At 40.3% G+C, this 23,700-nt stretch overlaps 1 protein-coding gene across 3 annotated transcripts; it reads right to left on the bottom strand.

The window, feature by feature from the left end:
- Positions 1 to 242: 242 nt before the first annotated feature.
- Positions 243 to 21,751, bottom strand: pacsin2 (protein kinase C and casein kinase substrate in neurons 2). 3 transcript variants are annotated; one of them, XM_083906876.1, is made up of 12 exons: positions 21,623 to 21,751; positions 12,384 to 12,474; positions 11,663 to 11,819; positions 11,343 to 11,578; positions 9,136 to 9,291; positions 8,876 to 9,051; positions 8,671 to 8,791; positions 7,804 to 7,851; positions 6,499 to 6,629; positions 4,222 to 4,374; positions 3,047 to 3,228; positions 243 to 2,666 (listed from the first exon to the last, which is right to left on the bottom strand). In XM_083906876.1, the coding sequence occupies exons 2-12, from the start codon at positions 12,438 to 12,440 to the stop codon at positions 2,554 to 2,556; spliced, it is 1,530 nt and encodes a 509-aa protein (XP_083763002.1). In that variant the 5' UTR covers positions 12,441 to 12,474; positions 21,623 to 21,751; the 3' UTR covers positions 243 to 2,553. The 3 variants fall into 3 exon arrangements, with proteins under 3 accessions (XP_083763002.1, XP_083763004.1, XP_083763003.1); XM_083906878.1 differs by lacking the exon at positions 4,222 to 4,374; XM_083906877.1 differs by lacking the exon at positions 7,804 to 7,851.
- Between the last annotated feature and the right edge of the window lie 1,949 nt (positions 21,752 to 23,700).

Below are 23,700 nucleotides of genomic sequence, written 5' to 3'. Positions count from 1 at the left end.
TGAGAGGAACTGTGGGTGAGGACGTTTAAATGTATACATAATCCCAGAGATTATTATTGGAAGAAGAAGGGGTCAACATGTCTGCTTCATGTGTTCATGTGTCAAATCTATAAATCAGTTCTTAAAACACAGAGAGCCAGCAGACATCCTTTAAAAACAAATAAGAAGTACAAATGAGGATTTAATATCAAGACAAAAACATGTATTTATTTCCAAATAATTTCATTTATTATGTTGCGGGACAACATTTACAAACCTCACTGTGCAAGTCCAGCTGTCGCTGCGTTATGACGACAGCGTGCCCTGAAAATATCGCAAAAATGTCTTCTCTCTCTCTCATTTTTATTAAAAGACAAAGAAACAAGAATCATCTTTCCTCGTGTGCTGCAGTTGAAGGCATTTTTTTTTCTATTTTAATCTGAAGCTGGTACAAGTAGGTTGTGGGGCGGGGAGGAAAGAAAAGAGGCCAGCAGTTCATCTCAACAAAAATAAAATGCAAAATACTCGATCAAAACATGTATTAAGGTTTTTAAAAAATCAGGTACATACTGTTCATGTCAAGGAAAAAAAAATCAACAATTATTCACATAGCATTTGTTGATTGACTCAATGAATGTGGCCCTCTATGACGGGGGGAAACATATTTACAAATATAACAAAATAAGATTCAATTAGAATTCAATTAACAACAACAAAGTGATTCTCAGTCACAGCATTCTAACACGAGGAAGAACAAAAGCACTTTGTGGCATCATAAATTAACAAATCATCAAACCCTCCCTCCCTGACTACGCATCATCTGATCTTGACGCTACACCTTTGTTCTTATAATAATCCAGGCTATTTACAGGCATTTGATGCAACACCATAACGTGGCTGCTGGCACTTTTATTGCTGTCACTTGTAAATATAATATCCTCCAAAAAAAGAGTTTCTCCCATTAACATTTACACTTGTGAGAGAACTAAAACACGGGAGATTCAAGTGAGAGACAAAACGCATGAAAATCTTTCAGTGTTGAAATACAAACAATGCATTATTACGGTCTGTAACAGAGAGGATATATATATATATATATATATATTTGTGTTAAAGGCTTGAGGACAGTTAGTTAGAGGTGCCAGTGAAATCCTGCATCAGCAACAGTGAACGATCAGCAGGTGAGGAGAAAAATAAAACAAAAAATACAATCAGTGAATATACATTCAATTTCAGTGACATGAGGAAAAACCCACCCACTGTGAGCTTAGTGAGGACTGTGTGAGGAAAAAGGCTCTTTTTAATCCGTGTAAGATAACAATAACAACACTTTAAAGGTCCAGTGTGCAACATATAGTGTGTTTCATTTGCAGACATTTTATAAACTATACTCACAAGTTAGCTTGCATATGTGTAATCGCTTTAAAATAAACATTTGTTCGGTTTTTGTAGCCTCGTATTTATTGCATTTGTAGCCATCTTGTGCCATTTCTACAGCAGGCAGAATGGACAAACTAGTCCGAGCGTGCTTTTCTGTATTTAAAAGCACAAGCTGTGATCTTTTCGGGTGTGAGAAGGCCACCGTAGTTCCCCCATGATGCACTCGGAAAGCCAGGGGTGAGTTGGGAATGCAGAGACAACATTTCCAACTACAGCAATCTGGTTTTCCTACATTCTTTAAAGCCAATTTCACAAGTCAGAATGCTCGACTTGTTCAGCGTATTTTCGCTACTATTTGATTCTAATTTCCCACAATATGTAGGGATGATCAGGATTAAATTAAAATATTCAAATTAAAATTCATCTCTTGTTCACCCCCAAGGCTCAGCCTGCAGTTTGGGTTGGATTCCATTTGTAAAAATTGAACAACCGATCCCAAAGAAGAGAAAAAAATCCCAGAGGTTCCCCGTGTACAGCCAACAATCCTCTTGTTAACAATTGCAGTCCCTCCATTAGATGTCACTAACTCTTACACACTGGACCTTAAAGAGCTGAAAGACACAAAAACAATCAAATCTGTATTTTTAGGGGCAGTTTGAGTAAAAAAAGAAAAGTGTATTAAATGCTTAAATCATACTATAAAAAGGGTCATCTCCCTTAGTGAATCCATAGTAGTTATATATATTTAGGCTGCAGGGCCAGGGCCATCCCAGTGTTTCATTACAACAGTATAGAAATTCACATGTAAATTTCATTCTCATCTAATATATATATATATATATAGATCTAGTGTGAATATTTATTGGGTTGTTTTTTGTTTTTGTAACAGCATAAATGTGATTTTTAAGTAACATATTTTACACTGACAGCCATTATCTGTTATGTTCTTTGCCTGGAATCACCTGGAAACTTTGAACTTTTTTCTCTACATGGGTCAAAGCAACAAATATCTCAAGAGTTCCTTTTATGATCCACATCCTCCTCCTCTCTGTCCTTCACCTGCTCCAGTCCAGTCTTTAAAAGAGTTCAACATAAGGATGAACCTTCTCTTCTTCTTCTTCTTTTTTCCAGCTGCACTGCCACTGCCACTTTCTTCTTTCTTCATATTTGTCGTCATGTGTGTGAGACACTGAATTACTGGATGGGTTCCACATAGTTAGCAGGATACAGGCCCGTTTTTCCATCCTTGAGTCTGCCTTTGCACCAACCCTGATCGTCCTCCTCACCAATTTTGGTAAATTCATCCCCTGGAAAAGAAACAGATACATTTTGAATACTTGTATATTAACAGGATATACGTTCAGACACTGGTGTACCATGGTATATACAGCAGAACAGTATTTCTGATTATCCTCCATGTACCAGAGGAAGCTTGCGTACCACTGGTGGAACACACCACAATTTGAGAACCAGGGTGTAAAATTTAGCAAAATCTATTGATGTTGCATATTGCAGCTGAATTTCCCTAATTTCACCCCGGGAGTATTTGACTATTCGATTATTTGCTCGATGATAAAGGGGTCGATCGGTTAAAGTGACTCTTTTTTAATATTTAGAAGATACTGTAAGAAAGTTTATTGTTCTTTTTAACGGTGCGATTTTGAAAAATAAAGCTTTATTTTCCTACCTGCTTGGAAGGTCAGCTCGTCCTGCTCCTGTCCTTCGTAGTCGTACAGGGCTTTGACCGGCACAGATAAGACCGGAGAAGCCGGCTCGTCCTCAAACGGATTTCCGTCGCCGTTGGCAGAGAACGGGTTAACGGTCGTGTCTTCGTCTGACCAGTCTGGAGTCTTCTCCGTGCTGCTCACGCTGCAAAAACAAAGACAAAACAGACACTTTAGGGAACGGTTTCTTCTCAATATTTGTGGGACAGGACAATCCGGCATGCCGGCGAGGGTAAGCGGGAACTAAAGTCCAGTGTTAGAGAAGCAAGACACCAAAGTAAGAGTCATAACACACACAACAAAGGCCTAAAAGCTTCCCCAAATCCACAGATTCATCCTGAAAACATGGTACTATCAGCTCTAAGTAAGAGGAGAACATGCGTTTGCATGACATCAGGGCTACAAGGCAGGCAACATGATTCAGAACTTGATGCTAGGAGATCAAGAGCTGAAAGTCAAAGTGATCACGATGCTATGCAACAAAACAACACGTCAAAAATGCACATAAAAATATATACAGGAACAAGCAAATCAGGTTTGTGAATGCATGATTGGAGTTTAGCCTGAACGACCAGCAGGGGGAGCCCCCTGAACACCAGACAGAGCTCTGCTTTGACAGTGGACACACAGATGATTTACAGTCAGACCTGTTTACAGCTGCCAATCCACTGTTGACAGTGGTTTACTTAGTGAATTTGACTTCAAATAAGGTCTGTCTTTATATTATAATTTCTGTTACTTTTCATGATTTACAGCAGACATAATATGAAAGAAAGCCACAATTCAATGGTGTTTATGGTGTGATATATAGTGTAAGAAGAGTGTGTCAATATTCAGATCTGACTGTAAGATAGAAAACATGCTCCCTCAGTCGCATCAAATGGAACGTTCTGCGAGACATGGCACCGCTAGAGGTGAAGGACAGTGTGTGCGTCTCCATTCCAGTGACCATGCAGAACAACACAACCACCTGCCACCTGAAGGAGGGAGGGAGAGAGACCGAAAAAAGAAGAAGGGAACATAGTCACTGAGACGACAAGGAAAGGACGGGAGGGGGGAAAAAACCACGGAGTGAAAGAGGAAAACGTGGGAATGCTGCGGGAGGTGGAGCGGTGAGAGTTTTCTCCTGTTCACCAACGTTTTTATTTCATCTTTATTCACACTGATGTGGTTGTCTGTGGTCGGCTGCTGCTGCTGCTGCTCCACGTCCGTCTCCTCTTCCTCGTCCTCGTCTTCCTCTTCGTCGAAGGGGTTCGAGCCCACAGGTGCCGTTTTATTCAGCACAGTGAGACTGACGACATGGGACACAGTGAGAGATGGGTTTGTTGACATGAACACACACACACACACACACACACACACATGGAAAAGACGATGCCAAACAGGCTACATTATTCTGACTTGGCTGTAGCTACAAAAACTAGCATACAATGCTAGTTAAGTACTTTGCATGCCAGGGTGTAAACCAGGTTCTGCTGTAGTCGTTTTGTTTAAAAACACACACACACGTATACATTTTGCATGTGTTTTACTGTGAATTACACATTAAATCTCCCCTGCGGTGAACTACGCAGTATAAAAAACAGCCTCTGAAAAATGTAGTGCCACAACAGAACGAGCAGCTATATTTAGGGACATTTTACAGGAGTTAAATATAGAACATTAAAGAGGAGGAGTCCGACCGCTGAGCTTTAAACCAACTAATGGGACATCTTAAAGAACTTCAGGGAACTACAACCCACGTTATATCTCATGCTGCTCTTACTGTAAAATTAACATGTGCCTTATAAGAATGGCTTATTACCACTTTTAAAGATTAGATTAGATTAGATTTAAAGAAAAAGACACGTTTAAAGATCGTTTCAAATATCCAATCCTGTGATTTTGGCCAGTATTACACTGATACAGATACTGAGCATCCCTAGTGCCATGACGGGAGGGGGGGGGGGGGGGGGGGAGCTTAACAAAACACCGGTAACAAAGAAGTGAGGCTCAAGGAACAGTAGCAACAACCGAACCAGTAATTACTGTACTTCTCTATGTAATAATAAGTGGCGGAGTGTAGTCATTAGTGAAGGAAACATCTGCTTTTTCACGTAGCAAAGACATTTTTACAGTCCTCACATCACAAAACTCACAAAAACAAAGGTTTTATATGATTGAAATATTGAATCCATGTCTGCTCTGTGAAAGAAAGAGTCACATGAGAATTGTTTTGACTTTTCCACGTCTAAAAATTAAATTATCTCTCTACTCTCATCAGGGAGCAAAACTACAGGGTCTCTATTGTTCCTCTCTATTTACAGACTTTACTGGACCATGAACAGCCAAATTTATCAGACTTATCGTTCAAGTTAGACATAGAATGTAACTGTGGATGGGTTTTTTTGTCAACAAAACAAACTCGACGTATCCAAAGCACTGCTGCAGCCACGGTAATGCTGTTAATCGAAGCTCCACACTTCATATCGAGTTAGAAAGAGCATGAGAGCGGCGTCTCAATCAAATAATAAAACCAGAACATCACAGTGCACATGCTGTCTATGCTCTAATGTGTACGAAGCGACGGGAAAACAACATCAATCCCGATGGAGGAGTTCAGAGGTCAAATGCTTTCCGTGCCTCGCATTCCCTCCGTCAACTCCTCTACGCGCTCTTGTGGTTTCGTGTGTGGATAACGGCAGACAGCAGGTGTTTTCATAATTTAATTAGAAAGAAAAAAAAACGTATTACTGAGCTGCAGAGGAATGTGAGGCGTTTCACTAACCGCTCAAACACACAGCAGGGAAGTCAAATCCATGATACTATAATGATCTTCTAACACTAATCGGCTGTTTGTTGTCGTTTCTATAAACCACTGTTATGTCCTCGTCGTTGTTGCCACTGCAGCAAACACACCAAACAAATAATGTCTTATCTTATCTTCAGTTGAAGAAACGTTACATAACGATGTGAAAACAACATGTGGACGCCACCAGGTTACAATTAAAGATCATTTATCTCGATGAAAAGCTTCTGTTGCTCATATTCAGCAATAAAATAACGCTTATGTTCCCCTGGTTATTTTTACTACTGGTTTTTCTGACTCAAAACAACACTATTCCAGTTTCCTGTGAATGTTTCCAGCATCCAATAATAATAATAAAAACTAGTACAACTTCTCGGTGAGAATGAGTAACGTTCACCACATCACTCTTGGCCCGAGTTCAGACCAGCATGACTCCCTCGTCTCTCTGGGATGACTTCTTTCCCAGCAAACTGCAACTAAATGTTTACCGTTGCCGTGGAAACGGCGGCACAAGTAGACGTCACTCCCGGAGCTTCCCTTGCCACGCCATTATTTACAAGGATTCCTTTGAAAAGGGAGGAGGCTATGGGAGGAGTGTGTGTGTATTTTAAGTCAGTGATCGTCTACCTGCTGCTGGTCTTCACAGGCTGAACAGGCTGGTCCGATCCAGTCTGACTGATGCCGGTCAGTGTGACGCCCTCTGAAGGCTTCTTCTTTTCTCGTCTGCTGAGCGTTCGGTTCAGGTCTATGGACCAGTCCTGTAAAACACACACACACTGCTGTCAGATGTTCCACTTATGACTGAGTGCCAACAGAGTTTGGTTCAACGTCCAAAACCCTGTAGTGGTGGGAGAATATCTGGTATGTGCACAGCAACACATCATACACACACACACTTCAATGCACTCCAACAATCAGAGAAACGTTTACATAAACACGTGTCCTCTGAAAAATTAGAAATACGACCATGTACAGTTTCCACCACCTGTTGAAGGAAAAACAGCACCAAGGGATTTTTCCCCTCCACCAGACGAAAACCATGGAGAATGGAGCAGAATCCATCGTTGGTTTTTCCTGACATCATCCCATATACTGTAGTTAACAGTGACCCTCTGTGTCCACGTTCACCTCCATGTTTGACCCAGTTCACACCTGGTATTAACAACCGTCCTGAGTGATCTCATCATGTTTAGTTTAGGTGTGAACACTCCTCAAAGTCCCAACACTGCATTCAGAGGTGGTTTGAGGACACATGCTGTCCACATTCCTGCCCTATCATTCGATCGATCGATCTTGAGCGCTCGTTAGACACCACCTCTACAGGCGACGACCTTTGACCCGCATTATCTTTGTGCCCACACCACTGCCCAGGCATTATCGTGGCATTATTTCATGTTACAGCAGCACAAATAGAGCTTTTATCCACATTTTTGCAGATACAAACCAACACAAACAATCACAATCATTACTACTCGTTGTTTTAGCTGGCATTTTTATTGTCATATGTAAACTTATTTGTATTATTCTATTTGTTTAGAGGCTCCACACGTGTCTGACTGGTGTTTCTTGTTTGTGTTTATGGACTTTCTGTCAGAGATTAAACAGAGACGGCCCGTTAAAGAGTTTATGGTCTCTTACGCTACGTCAGACTTGTTAAAAGGGTATTTTCTTTATCACAAACAAATCATGGGAGACCAGATCTGATCTTAAGTAGTTATACTCCAGAAAAGTTGTACTTAGCACCATCTAAATAGGATGAGATCACTGAGGACCGATGTTTATACCAGCTCTGAATGAGTCCTTTGCCTTCTTTTAAACTTCAACATTAGATACAAACACAAACCACCTCAAACACAGACAAATAGAAGCGGGGAAAGGTGTGAGAGTGTTAGAGCTAACGGCTGCTGTGGCAGAACAGCATGCAGGACTCACTAAAATGGACCTTCTCTTAAAGGTGCGAGGACGGGACCAGTCCAAATTCTGTCAGGACATAGGGAAAGGGAAGCGTGTGCAGAACAGGGTTAATGCAAACAACAACATCTAAGTCCTGGAAGTGTAATCAACAATATGTAAATGTTAGTGTGTGGATGTAGCAGTGATCTTAATCTAGATCACTTCTGGCAACAGCTACATGACAACAACAGCCAGTATCTTGCAGAAGATCAACTATAAGCATGCAATTGTTCTCGCGTTGAGCTGCACCTTGAATCTGATTGCCAGCTCATGTCTGTGTGTGTGTTTTGTCACAGAGGAGATTTAATCCTCTCTATTTAAGAAAGAAAAACATCCTATAGAGGTGGAGGTGGAAGACGGTACCTCAGAGCAACAGTTATGTCTGCAAGAACACTCAACAGCACTGTAAATTATAGCATGCCTTTGCTTTCTTTTCTTTTCATTTCACCTCCTGTTGAGAAAATGACATAACAACGTCACTCTGACTGCTCCTCTGACGGCTGAGGATAGATTTACTTCCACCTCTGCTGCCAAACAGATCTCTTACATTACAGCTATAACTTAAAAAAACAAAACCTTTTTTTCAGTGTCTCACATTACTTTCTCACACATTTGAGCCTCGGAGATCACCAGCAGGCAACTCCAGTCAAATAAAGACTTCATTCATCAGCACTCTACGCTAAATAATACACAAAAACTATCACTATATCTATCCCTGCACTATGATTGTTTGCTTGTTTATTAGTTTAAGCTCATTTAGCCGATCCCTCTCCACCCTTCTCCTTCCAAACCTAATCCCTTCCATCTCCTTTATACTCTTTTAAGTACAAATCTTGGCACCAGTACCTCAAACTGGGGCCAGTTCATTGGCATGCCGGGGCCGTGATTAGAGCGGAACCATTTCAAGTCGTCCTCAGCGTCTGTGGCAGAGATCGTGTCTTCCATCGTGTGGTAGATTGTCTGGAACCTGCGGGAAATACATTATCTTTCAGTGTATATGTAAATACAGCCTTGACACTTTTTTTTAATTTTTTTGGCACTAAATTCAGACCTGTGATTGGACGAGAGGTCCAGGTGCTGTTTGACCTCCAGCAGCAGCTCTCTGACAAAGCGGATGCGTTTGTCTTCAAACTCCTGCCACTGCTCAAACACCTGCTCCATGTTCTCCATGTACTGAGGAGTCAGCTTGTCCAGCTCTTCCAGGGATTTCTCGTAGCGTTCCTTAGTCTGGGCGGACGATGAGATGATCATGATTGAGACAAGGAGATTTTTGTATGCAGTAAATACATTCATCAGGAATGGAAACTCTACCTTCTGCGCCTCCTGCTGACACTTCTCCACCTTCTCCTGAAGCTTCTTCTGGGCATCTGGATTGTTGTTGCTCTCTAGTTTGCTGTTGTTTTCCCTGCTGGCCGCCAGCTTCTCCTCTTTACAGGCAGAATGATAGGATTTCTTCATCGTCTCCACCTGTGGATTATCATTACTATAAATATCAGTAAACTGGTAATAGCCATGGAAATACATCCTAAATGTTCACACGGCAGCAACTCAGCAAATGTAGGCATGTAGATGTAGACAAGACCAGCCTGCTCCAGTTCAAACTGGGTATCAGAGTTGAGAGCACAGACATGGTCTGGAAAAAGGAGGAAAATATGCAGCATGTTGCAGGGATCTGGCTAAAAATGCTTTGTTGATGCCAAAGGCCAGAAGTTAATGGCCAGACTGGCTCTAAAAATAAACAAATATCTCAAATGACCACTCATTATTGGCATCTTTGAATGCCACTTTACTATGCGTCCTCTGCACCTGTGCGAGATGCAATTTTTACACTGCAACTGAAACACATCAAGAATTGAGGAACCACCAAACTCATCCAGCCAGATTTCTATTTGTGGGCAGTGCCAAGTTTAACTTGGACCAAGGCCAAAGTAGACCCATGTACCCTCTGAATAAACAATGTGGACATAAAAAGGACACTTAAGAAGACAATAAGAACACCCTGTCCTTCATTTTAATTTTGCTAAACCAGCACTTACAGTATGTATTCCTCTATTTGTGTGAGCACAAAAGAAACCAGATAAGGTCAAATGTACTGTGCTGTACTGCATGTTCTGTGCTGTATGTGTCTGTGTATTATCGACTCTGCCTGCGTCACAAAAACGACTGCTCCTCATTTTCTAGACCACTTCATTAACCCAATTACCTCTCGGCATCTCCAGCCACTTGTCACTTAATCTAACCGTCACTATGGCGACACATACGCTTTGCTCCGTCCCGGCCCGGTGTCTCAATGACAAGGCCGCGATGTCACAACAAACCCCACGATGACATCACACACACACACAGGAAACAGGAGGGAGGAAGTTGCCTGAAGGTTGCAACATAGATTGTGCTTGTGTGTGCATGTCAGAGCATGGATTGTATATAAAAAAGTGGATTTAGTCTTTTAGTTTGCCAGCTGAAGCTAAACCGGAAGTAAGAATGTATTTTATAGACACCAGGGGGCAACTCCATTGGCTTCAAAAGTGAGCCTCCACTTCTCACTTGATTGACTTGATTTCGTAATCGGCTCTGAGAGGTGACAACAGTTCAGTGAGCAGGTCGTCATGGAGAGGAGAAGACTCAACGGTGAGTCAGTGAATTTTAATTGTAATGGTGAAATGAAACGGTAAAACTGAAGACGCAAACTGTAGTGAGCAGTTTGAAGAATGCTTAGGTGCTCAAAATAAGAAACACCCTTGAGGGTGGAAAACACCACACACCCACACCCTAATGACAACTATGAGTGATTACCCCATCACTGCCACTGTCACCTAGCAACAGATCAACAACTGGACACAGTACAGATCACAGATTAACGGATAGATTTTCAATAAAAAGTTAAAAAAACAGATTTAAAGTGAGTTCTTTGGACATTTTGAACATCTATTATGATAATATTAAAAAGAAAACAGCTAAAACTCTCCCATGTCATATACAAGGCTGTTCAAATGTTTGGGTTCACTTAGAAATGTCCCTATTTTGGGAATGAATATAACATTAAATTAATCATAAATACACTCTATAATGTTAATGTGGTAAACGACGATTCTATCTGCATACGTCTGGTTGTTTAAGGGAATATGTACATAGGTGTATAGAGGCCCATTTCCAGCAACCATTATTATTTTAATACAAATCATTATTTCTAATCTTGTCAATGTCTTGATTATATTTTCTATTCATTTTGCAACTCTATTGATGAATAAAAGTGTGACTTTTAATGGAAAACACAACAAAATGGTAAAGCTGACCCCAAACTTTTGAACGGTAGTGTATAAGCCATCTGCATAAGTCTCTATGTGTCATTTAATTTTCTTGATGAAACTGAAACGCAGCCAATTTCCCCTGAGAGATTAATAAAAAGAATTGTGCTGCGACAGCTGAGTCACAGCGCTGTGATTCACCCTCCGAATAAAGACGCAGCCTTTACTATTTTAAGTTTACAGTGAGTTCATCAGGGGCCATGGAATCCTCACCTCCTTGAGTTTCTTGGCCCAGGGTTTCTGCGCCTTACGGAAGCCGTCGTCGGCCTCTTTCGTCTCCTTATATCCACCGATCATCTGCTTGTGGTAGGAGTCTCTCTGCCAGTTCTTTAGCTTCTCGTAGTCTTCGCCCATCAGCGCTGCTTTCACTTCCATGTGGAGCTCGCTCACCTTCTCTGCCTCTGTGCACAACGCGGACCAAGCTCGCTCCAACGTGCCATACTGAGGACCTGCGGCAAGAGTAATTCACCTAGTTATTCACGTCCATTCATTTCAATGGCATGATATGTCATCCAAGAGCATACAGTACGTACCTTTCTCTATGAGTTGCCGCCAGCGCTTGCCCCACTCTGTGAGCTGCTGCGCGTAGGACTTTTCAATACGTGCCCGCTCGTGAATGCAGTTCATCAGATCATTGCAGAGGCGGTTGCCGTCGTCGACCCGTTTCACTGTGCGTTTGTAATTACCCACCTAAAAACCCGGCAAGAGAGACAGGTGAGGAAAATACAGTCGGTGGAAAAAAAAAAAAAAGAAATGACAGAAAAGAAAAACACTACCGTTCAAAAGTTTGGGGTGACCGATACAATTTTGTTGTGTTTTCCATTATAAGTCACACTTTTCTTCATCAAAAGAGTCGCAAAATGAATAGAAAATATAGTCAAGACATTGACAAGATTAAAAATAATGATTATTATCCAAAAATAATAACTTCAGCTGTGCTAACATAATTGCACAAGGGTTTTCAAGGTTTTTTAATCATCCAATAGCCTTCTTATGCGATTAGCAACACTTAGAACACTGGAAATGGGCCTCTATACACCTATGTACATATTCCATTAAAAAACAGACGTTTGCAGCTAGAATAGTCGTTTACCACATAAACAATGTATAGAGTGTATTTCTGATTAATTTATTGTTATATTCATTGAAAAAAAGTGCCTTTCATTCACAAACAAGGACATTTCTAAGAGACCCCAAACTTTTGAACGGTAGTGTAATGTGTAATGAAGTGACAAGGATGTTATTGCATCTCACCTCCCAGAAGCTATCACTGGAGACATCGATCATGGAGTCATCGTAGGAGCCCGACATCGCTGCTGCCCTGAGTTACACTGTTTTTTAGGGCCTGGGAAAAGTGAATAACACCAGAGAATCACACAGATGTCATGCAAAATAATTGGTAGTTACAGCTTAGAAAAGTTCTGAAGAGAAAATAATTGAACTAAAAGTGAAAACTGAGGCATTATGTGGTTTGGCATTCAACAATATACACCAGGAAGGAGGAAGAGAAACATCTTTAAAATCACACAGCCGATCTCGTCTCTTTTTTGCGCTTATGAAACCAGCAGCTGACAGACACCGTCGTCCAGCATCAGAAAGAACAACAGTGTGAGACCTCAGCGGTAACTCGCACTCACAGATAAGGGGGTGAGGGATGGTGAGAAGTGGTTTGGAGCAGAGAAAGCGGGAGGCGGCGGAGGGAAAGGGTGTCATCTGGTTTGATAATCTAATCAGCAGGTGGTTTTTTTCATTCTTTTCCAGAACTTTACCAACCTCCAGCCACAGTAGTGGCTCTAATAAACTACAGCAATAACTGTGAAGGTGTGTGTGTATGTGTGTGTGTGTGTGTGTGCGACTGCCAGATAGAAAAAGGCACAGTGGCTCGCTTCCGTATCTTTCACACTGGCTCCACAGAGCGTCCTCTGTTGCTCTTGCCTCCCCCCTCCTCTGTCCTCACATCCATCATTTCAAACCCAACAGCCCCTCAAACAGTCTCTCTTTATTCACCCCCTCATTCCTCTCCTCCATCCTCTTCCTCTCTGCTGCCGTTCTCATTCCTCTCTTCCTTTCAAAAATCAGACTGGAGCCTCTTCTTCCCTCTGTCCCTCTCCCTTCTCTCTGGTAAATTAAGCCATTTTTTGGTATACCTTGTTATCATTGAACGGTTAAAATTGGCCTCAATTATCCGCCATCAGCTGCCCCGATTTCAATTGCCCTCTAATTAGGCATAAGGCTTTTTTGGGCTGTTCAAACGAATGGAAATCAATGCAGAGTACTTAAAAGGATAGTTACAAGAATCTGTGTGTGTTGGTTGAGCCCTCCAGGGCAGAATTTCAGACACAGGGCAGTACTGTGGTCACCACAAGGCCTGAGGAGGGCAAACGAACAATCCTCTCCCTTTTAACTGTATTCTGTAGTTTACAATCAACTGATGCTGTCTTGTCTGACATTATCATTTCCAGAGGAAACCACATTATCATATGAAGCTCACGACGGATGCCGTAAACTAAATAATATTTAATCAAGATACAGGATGAAAAACAGGACATCTGAGAAAACACAATAGAATGCATTCATCACATTGTTGTTTTTCCAAGAAACATATTAGAACTATTAGTTCTCATCTATAATTTTCTGGATTCTTCGATGTATATTCATAGTTATTTGGTCCCAAAAAATGTCAGAAAATGAAACGATGATGCACTCGAATGTCTCGCTTTGTCCACAAAGCAAAATTAGTTCGGTTTATTCCATTTCTTTGTTGTATGGAGCAAAGAAACCTGAAAATACTACATTTAAGACGCATAGAAATCACAAAAAATGCACTAATTATTTTTAAAAAATCATTTCCTCATTGCAACCCTAATTATTTTCATTTTTATAAGAGTAATTCACCATCAATACATCGTTGAAACTCTCTCCCTGGACATGTGTTCAGATTTCACTATTAGCTTGATGTAAAAATCAGTTTAAATCCACACTAACGCACACAGACAAACATTATAATGCACAACTCTGTGAATATATGCAGAGCAAAGGTCCAACAAGCTTTAACAAGTATTAATATTAATGAGTTGTTTGGATTCTCTAATAGGCAAAGAGATAACTGCAGCGTGATACGTGTGCATACAGGGTGATGCAGAGTGAGACTTCTCTCTTCCTCCCAGCTGTCTATAGTCTTCATTCACCAATCACTACTGCAGCACATGGAACAAGCCACAAATATCCACTTCTTAATATGGCAGCACGGCTCTGACATCAGTCACGGTGATGAAGAGAAACATGTCACGACGCACTTTACTCACACCATCGATGACACATAACGTACTGTACAGGTTCCTCCTTTGACCCGAGAGGAGGAAGAGCCGAGTTGGACAGAGAACTATTATCACACATTATATGTGACCGCAAAAAACCTGTTACTGATACTGTTACACAACATTACTCAAAAAGATATGGTGATAATGACGATGAAGACATGATTATGGCTGTAATCAGCTACCAGACTTTTAACTAGATTTAGAAACGCCCATTTTCACAGCCTGTGCTTGGTAAGTATTAAGTACTTATGTGATATTAAGGTAGTTTGGATGATATTGGATTTAACTTTTGTCTTTTCTCTGACATCCCATCGCTTCATTACACTCAAATTTTAAGATTTTATGGATACCTTTTCATATTTTCTCTGTCTAAAATATCGGATATATCACTGACCTTTTAGTGCCATACACCCAACGATGGCAACTTCCGTAAAGCAAGCCCTTTATCTAAGGCTGCGAAAGCCAAACTATTCTTTATTTTAAAGTCATTATACACTAATACACACGTACTTATGGGTAGAATAGTCAATTTCTGCAAATACACCTTCCTGAATGTCACAAAGTGGAAAGTCTTCCATGATTTTATTGAAGTTTATATCTGTATTTCCCTTCTGATACCTCACTGAGCTCCATTTGAAAATAACCGCCTTGTCCTTTGACCTAAATATGGTTTTAGAATCATGAAAACACAAAATTACCTTGCATGTCTTGCACTACAACAATGTTTAGGGCATTCCTTGAGCACAAAAGCTCTAATATAACGGTGAGCAAACAGGAACAAACACCAGCACACCCTTGGCGCTGTCGGACACGAGGAGGGGGAACCGAGGTGAACAATTGAATGTGGCTTGACCCAGAACTGTAAACAATGCTGTTGACTAAAGCCCCGAGGTCCGAAGTCCACTCGCTTTGACTGTCGCTCAGTGGGAGAACGCTGGAAAAATTCACAACACAATGTGCGACGTGAGACAGACGAGCAGAGAACACATGGGAATGAGGAGACGCTGCAACGCCTGGCGGAAAAAAACCACAAATAGTCGTTTTGATTCGTCTAAACGCGAAGCGACGAACAATTACACAAGTCGTTCTTGGCAGGAAGTGCCGTTATTTCATCAAGGTTGTACAAACTCGGGGTTCTCAAGATTATAGGCTTAGAGATTACATAATCTAGCATAACAATGATATCCACTGACAGCTGATAAGCGAATGTACAGAGTATGCCGGAATTTGGCTGCTGCGAAGACTCTCGAGATACGAGCGAGTGGACGCATTCCTCAGTGGCACCGTACTTAAACTCAAACCATGGCAAGTTGAGCAAGTTCCCATGCTGTCATTTTTCATCTAAAAAATGCGCAAACTTTGAATACAAACTGACACACATGGGTTCGATTTTGAGGTTTTCAACGTAGAAAGGAGGGTTAACAACTATCAGCTCTCTGCTGAGTTGCAGCTGCTGCTGCTGCTGCTGCTGCCGGCTAAAAGGAGGAGGAGACGCAATGAGTGAGACAGCAACAACAAAAAAAGAAAAAGAAAAAGTGACCATGTGTGATATTAAAAGCACATGAACCCTGGAGCTGAGTCACCGCAACAGACAAGATCCAAGTGACCTTTACAGCTGAAGGGAGGAGGACAATCAGAGAATGAACTGTTAACAATGCAACTGGTTATTTTCTCACTAAAATGATTAACTCTTTGGTCCATTAATATCAGTTAATGTTCTCAACGGTATTTGAATGATTATTTGCTATAAGGAGCAAATAAACCAGGGATGGGGAGAAAAATCGATAAAGTAAAATACAAAAATATTTTCCTTTTTTTTTGACTGATGTTACAAATAAACATTAAACTTTTTTGTGGACTAGCATGAAAAGAAATGAACTGACGTTTCAGTCCACCATATGGTGCTAAAGTGCTCACTCTCACTAGAGCTGTTGTGCGAATATATCGCAATATACTACTTAAATATTGTGATGACATCGTATCGTGACTTAAATATTGCAATATCGTATATTGTGACTTAAATACCATGACAATATCGCATCGTGATATATCGTATCGTCATAATATCGTATCGTGAATTAAATATCTCTATAATATCGTACCGTGTCTTAAACATCGCAATAATATTGTATTGTGAATTAAATATCTCTATAATAGAGACTTAATTTATCTTGATAATATCATATTGTGACTTAAATTATCTTGATAATATCGTATCGTGACTTAAATAACGCAATGATATCGTATTGTGACTTAAATATTGCGATGATATCGTATCGTGACTTAAATATCAGGATAATATCTTATCGTGACTTAAATAACGCGATAGTATCATGACTTAAATATTGCGATAGCATCGTATCATGAGTTAAACATTGTGATGATATCTTATTGTGACTTAAATATCGCAATGATATCGTATCGTGACTTCAATATCTCGATAATATCATATTGTGACTTAAATATCACGATAATATCGTATTGTGACTTAAATAAGAAGCTGAAAGCTTGTTTTTAATTACACATAATAAAAAAAAACTATATGATGTAGCTACGACTTATGCTACTGCTTGTGCATCACTACTTTTTCAAACACTATAACAGCGCTGAAACAGGAAAAAAGAACTTCCTTCACGTAAAGAAAGCGCACCACATTTCCTCGGGTTATCCAGGTTAATATCTGCGTTTCCCTGACATCTGTGTCATCAGAGCTTATTTGTATTCTGTACGCCTAACACTGTTTAAAAATGTAAAAATCTATGACATTTGTAAACACTCAAAGTCTCAAAGTGCTCTGTGGGTTTGTCGCACAGAAACACAGAGTGAAGGATGAGGCTGAGGCACAGCTGACAGGCACATGCATGTCTGCCCTGAAGCCGTGTGTGTTTATGTAGGAGGGTAAAGAAAATCTAAACACAGCACCAGGAGCAACCAGCTGACCTGTCACAGGCTGCACACATGCAGACTTCACAAATCAACAACTTCTCTCACCCACAGGGCCAATGACATTGTTTAGAGTTGAGTGAATCAGGAGGGGTCACTGATCAGAACTCTTATCAGCAAGGACATCACCGGGCTGAAATCAATCAAATTCAACAAGTCACGCTGGCTGCTGCCTCTGTGAAAACAGGAAATAAGTGCTGTAAGCATAATTCTCCTTTGGGCTGCAGCGCCATATTTTACTTCCTGCTAAATAATGAGACCTCCCAGTCTTCTCCACCTAATGGTCAGTGCAAGCGAGAAACTGAAGCCACGTGTTTTATCAAAGTGAAATAACACATTTTGAATACATGTCATAGTTTTAGTGATTCAGAAGAAGAAATTGATCAGAACAGTTTAAAACCTAAATATTAAACACTAAAGATAACGCAATCAAATTTTCTTATGTGGATATTTTTGCTTAAAAACAATCAGTTATAAATAGCTGTGTGTCATCATTTCGAGGTTTGGGGTAAAAACAATCGACATTTTCGATATTTAATGACATTTTAATGGACCAAACAACAGCTAATCCATTCATTGAGGATCTGTTAACCATTTGGTGTTATAGATATTGTTGTAAAATAGTTGCTACTGTCCATTTATGCACAAATTTGCTCATATTCATGTTAAACCACAGCCATCTGCACGCTGAAGCCTTCATTTCTATTGTGGTTACACACCTGTTGAGCTGTGTGACTGCTGTATCGTACGTTGTTGTGATGCTACTATGGTGACGATATCTGTCAACTGACAGACAAACGGAAGGACATGGAAACAGATGCCCGCCAAAACACATAAAACCACCACCTCAGTCTTGGTCCCTGCCTCCAGCCATGATGATGACACATAGAACACACACAAAACTCCTGCTCTTTGTGGAAATTTCATAATACAGTGGCGATTACATAAGAACAAAGCTGAAAACGTGCGCTTTAGTTCTGCGTTCCGTGCAGCCGGAATAAAAAACTGCTTATCTAACCGCGGGTGATGTTTCCATTTCCTTCTTTTGTTGCATTAAATGCCTGCAATGTCTCACAGGAGGGAAGTGCAGCTGAGTTGATTCCATCCCTTCAATATTGCAATTTCACAGCACGGCGTCGCTAAATCCTGACTGGGCTACGAGAGGGAAAAAAAAAAGAAATGCAATCGTTCCCTTCACTTCCTCCTTTGCAAATAAGCTTGAAGGTCACAAGTTTCCATGGACACAGCAGGGCCATGACCTTGGTTTTACCTCTGCCCTCCTTCTTAGAGTCAGCTCAACAGCTGCATTTGACTGCAAATCTCACCGAAATATGGCGTGTATGTGCAGACGAGCTGAATGCAACGGTCACAAACACAATGACAATGACACAATCGGTCCATTAACACCAACGCCAACATCAACTGTATAACTGACCAGTCCGCCTGCTCAAAAGCCCTTTGCACCACGGTCAAGGGGAACAAAACAATGGCATTTGTCCACACTTTCAGGCATTTTCCACTGGACAGGCCAGCAGCATGGCCAGGAACATAATGGAGGGAAATTCAGTATTACGTGACGGGGAAGGGGGAGATCCTCGCTGCACCGACAAATACTCATGTGGTGCGTTTAGAAGCGGCAGACCTTTCAGGAAAAGTCCCACACACACAGGCCAGGCGGTCATTTCTGAACCATGTTTTGACCTTTAACTTTGTGTTCTGTACACAGCAGACATTTACTGTAGCTGCAGGCATTTTAAAACTTCCTGTGGTTGTCGTTACAGTATTTACAAAAAAACAGAATATCTTTATTATCAGTTTATCAACTGATTAATTTTTGATCGATCGTTTCGTCTCTCTTATCATCCGAAATTGGTTTTACAATTTCATTCATTGATCTCCTTTAAAAGCGCTGCACGTCCTTGCCCCTGTTTATTTAACGTAACTTTTATTGTCCCGATAACCACTCCCTGAGCTCCTCGAACACCTCGTTACAGATCATTTTACAGACTAAATAAAGACATAAAGTTCATCGAGTCTTTGAAGGCAACGGCCTGCCTGGGGAGATAGTGGCTGGTATTTAAATATCATCTTTGTTAGGTATTTTATCGACACTGATTGTTACCAAGCAGGCACGCTGTAGTTTATGTGAACCAGCATTGGATCTGGACACACCGACACGGTCAGTGACAATATTTTAAGAATATGTTTGTGGCTTTTTCTTGCAGTTAAAACACCTTTTTTAGGCTGGAAACTCCTTACTCTCCCACACCATAGTCTGTAGAGAAAATCACAGATCATGGCACATAGAGCTGTTAATCCACTGCTGCTTCTTTTCACTTGTGGGTTTTGTTTTACCTTGGTGACACAAAGGTACCAAAGAAGGCAGATGTAGACCAGCACCTAACGTCGCCCCGCAAGTTAAAAACATTGAAAGTTACAAGTTAATTTTCTCCATAGGTTTTGGTGCAGGGGAGTGGACAGTTCACAAACTCCAGTTTCCAGCTGGAAAAGGTTGTCATAGAGCAAGTGTTTGTAAGTTCCATGACCCTTCTAGGCACCAAAAGGCGTGCACCAGGCACTCAGCTGTAGAACCACACTTCAAACTGGAAGATCTCTTTAATGCCTATTTATACCAACAGGACTCACCAAGGCGACAGCACCCAAACACAAAGAGAGATCCCTCAACCTAATTTGGAATACAACTCTAACTTTAACTTGGCGTTTTTACGCCTCCACCACCACGGCCACAAAAGGGAACCGGCTGCTTTTTTCACATGACTTTCACTACTCTACACAGCAGAGTACACCTACAATCTCATGGATGTAAAAACCACCTCTGTGTCACTGACCCATGACTGATCGCTTCCACTGATTCATTACAAAATCATGAGTCCAGGTTCTCTGTTCCCCCCATGTTCTCACGTGATTAGCAGCCTTCAGTGATTCACTATCTCGCCGGAGAGACAACACCTTTACAGATAAGAATGAAAAGGTGTCTAATGAGTGAGGGGTGTGAAGATTAACCTGTGAATAAATAAAACAATGTCCCACATCAAGTCCTATTCAAATGTTCGTCCGTGGACATGTTTCTTTAGGGTTTTTGTTCATGTTATCGACTGGGAATGCTATCAACGGCAGCTTTTCAACTGGAACGCAATCAACTCGGATGGGGGTGACGTCACTCCATCTTTCAATGTAAATGGAACGCATCACAATAGATGATAGGCTTAATTAATCAGCACTCATAAGACAATGGTTTGACTGTAACAGGCATTATGTTACGCACAAAGGCATCAATAAAAGTGCCACTTAATTATTGACGATATTATTGACAATATTGTGTACAACATTAAAAAAAACTGTGTTTACACGTCAGGGTCTAACTGTCCATGTGTGAACACAATGGTCTTCTTTATGAAATATCAATGTGAAATTGAGCAATTATACATACAATTGGCTGACTCTAATTGAATAATAACAAACTGTCCCTGAATATGAACAGAATCATATCATGACCCATGTAAACTAGAGTGTGTGTTACCCGGGTTAAATGCGCGAGTAAAGTCAGGACTGAACTTGGGCACTGCGTGAATAACAAGAACAGTGGCAGCTATGAAAAAGCACTATAGTGGGTTGTTTTCACTTAGAATAAAAGTAACATACACTATGTTTTTATGCTTCATACATATAAATATACAGGATGACAGGGCGATGATGGACCACAGCCTTATCTTTACTTGCGAAACCTGCCCCACCCTTTACCACTCCGGGCAATTAAACACCCGTGTCTCCGGGGCAAAAAACAACAACCAAAAAAAACAGACATAACTGGGATAAGACGAAACCTTATGGCTCTGTTTTAAAGCAGTTTTGCTCACGACAACATAAAGAACCAACATTTATTACAGGTTTTAACAACGACGACCTGATGATGCTAATCTTCAGTAGAACACCCTCCCATTTCAACACCGTGTTCCAGCTACAGTCAGCTGTTAGAAAGGATTAACTGCGGGTTTGTTATATCTTTATACGAATGTAAAACAACTTATTAACAACCGTATTTCATTGATTTTCATTACAGTGTCCCCTACCTCCGTCCAATGGGAAGTGGGTGAACTTTAACGTTAGCTCCCTAGCTGTACTGATAGCAAACTAGCCACTGCCCCTTTGGGCTAAAACAAAACAAAAAGTTGGAAAACGTACGAATTTAAAGCTTCAGTGAAAACTCACCTGAACTTAGTTTGTTCCTCCACACGCTTTGTGTTTATTTTGTGTATAAAATGTCTTCTCGGTGCCAGTTTACAAATCTTTTCGGTGGTTTTTCCGCTCAGCAGCGGCACCATGGATCGACTGACTGACACACTCACTCACACACTCACACACACACCAGCGTCAGACAGCTGCAGTCAGAGCGGCGCAGCACATCCGGCCGAGACTTTCAAAATAAGACTACTGACGTAGAAAGTTGTGTTTTGGTTCTTTTTCAATACATAAAACCAAAAATAAATTGTACTATAAATATATCATGGTACATCCACGGTATTATATATACATTCAGATTCAGATTACTTTAATGTCAATTTAAAACTGCCATTGAAATGGAAATAAACAAAGTGTAAAATTATACTTGTAATGATGTAAGTACATCATATAAATATGTGATTTGCACAGGAATAACGATAATATGAAAGAGCAGTATTTTCTATGGACATTATATGTTATATAATAAGTAAAGTATATTATATATCATATAATAAGTTCCCTTCATGGTGTTTCCAACTATTATATTGAGTGATACTTCAATTAATTCTTGTTTAAGAATTGTGTTTACCTCACAAAAATATTGCAATGTCATCATATACAAACTAATTATCATAAGCTGATAGCAGACACTTGTCTTCTCCACTTAAAGCCTGCTAAATTAATGAATGTTTATGTTTATCAGTGTATACATAACTACATTAACAATGATAATAATACATTAACAGGTGATTGTAAAGGTTTAAGTGTAAACAACAGTACAATAGTACCCTAGTCTTGCAATTTAATTAATTCTGTTTGAGCAGAAAGACTTTCTTAGTAGCTTCAAGTCTCAAGACCAAGCTTTTATTTTGACACAAGCAGATTTCTGCTCCACTTCGCCAGTAAGTGAAGAGTGATCAGCTTTACGCAAACACTCTGGAGAGACTCGCCTGTATGACGTCACATCCCAGTGAGAAACTTCTTCACTTTTGTCCAGCAGAGGCTCTGAGTGAGTGTTTCCCCCATCAGGAGGTTCAGATATTTGTTGTTCACGAATAGTCAAAGCAAGACAAATATGATTTGCATATTGTTGAAAAATACAGTTTGAAAATTATATTTTGGTCTGTCTACTGCTTCTTTTTTTGCAGCGAGAGGTTCACACAACCCGTGCACAAATAGCACGATGAAATAACGGAAACACAAATGCAGAGAAACCAACAACCAATTGTTGACCACAGCTATAATGATCTTCATCACTCGCTCTCTGAGAGGATGTGGGGACTGAATAAAATGCCCTAAATAGACAAACCAGGTCACCCGTGGATGTCAAGGCAGCACCAACATGGATGTTTTATTGAAAGTAAAGCGCGTCATACAGAGAAACGTCATTACTTCAACGTTAGAAAAAAACTATGTGTATTTTAATAGTTAAATAAATGGCAAAACAATTGCTCGTCATACAAAAAGCAGCATTTAATCACCAAATCCTTTTTTGTACATTTTTGTACATTATATGCATTTCTAACACTGAAATTAGATCACATAAAAGTAATATAGTAAGGCAAAAAATCCCTTATATATAAAACCATTTTACAGCTCGTAGGAAAATCAAAACACAAACATTCTAGTCGATCTGATGATTTAACGTTTTTGTAATGATGACTATTATTATTATTAAAGCCTCATGTTTGTGTAAAACCACCCTACTTACTGAATTAGTGACTTAATCCAACCTAATAACAGTTTGAAAGTGTTGGAACGTTTTGTACATTTGTAAAGAATAGTTGTTGTTTTTTACGTCAGCAGTGTAACTCAAAATGCATCATGGGATATCAGCTCTGTAAATAAAGTGATAAAGTGCAACAGGGTTTCCGTGATGAACGTTAATGAACCACTCCCTTCATAAACACACGGATAAAGAAACGCATACGAAACATTATGAAACATTTTCATTTGAAATCATTTTAATTCTATCAAACTTGTACTGTAGGACTTCATCTAGCGGAGTTCTTTCTTTTTAGCGTCTGTGTCAGTTAACATGTCGGTAATCGTGCATAGTTCATGTG

The sequence above is a fragment of the Microchirus variegatus genome (assembly GCF_963457635.1).
Source record: "Microchirus variegatus genome assembly, chromosome: 20".
Lineage (NCBI taxonomy): Eukaryota > Metazoa > Chordata > Actinopteri > Pleuronectiformes > Soleidae > Microchirus > Microchirus variegatus.
This window is presented reverse-complemented; position numbering and strand designations above follow the sequence as displayed.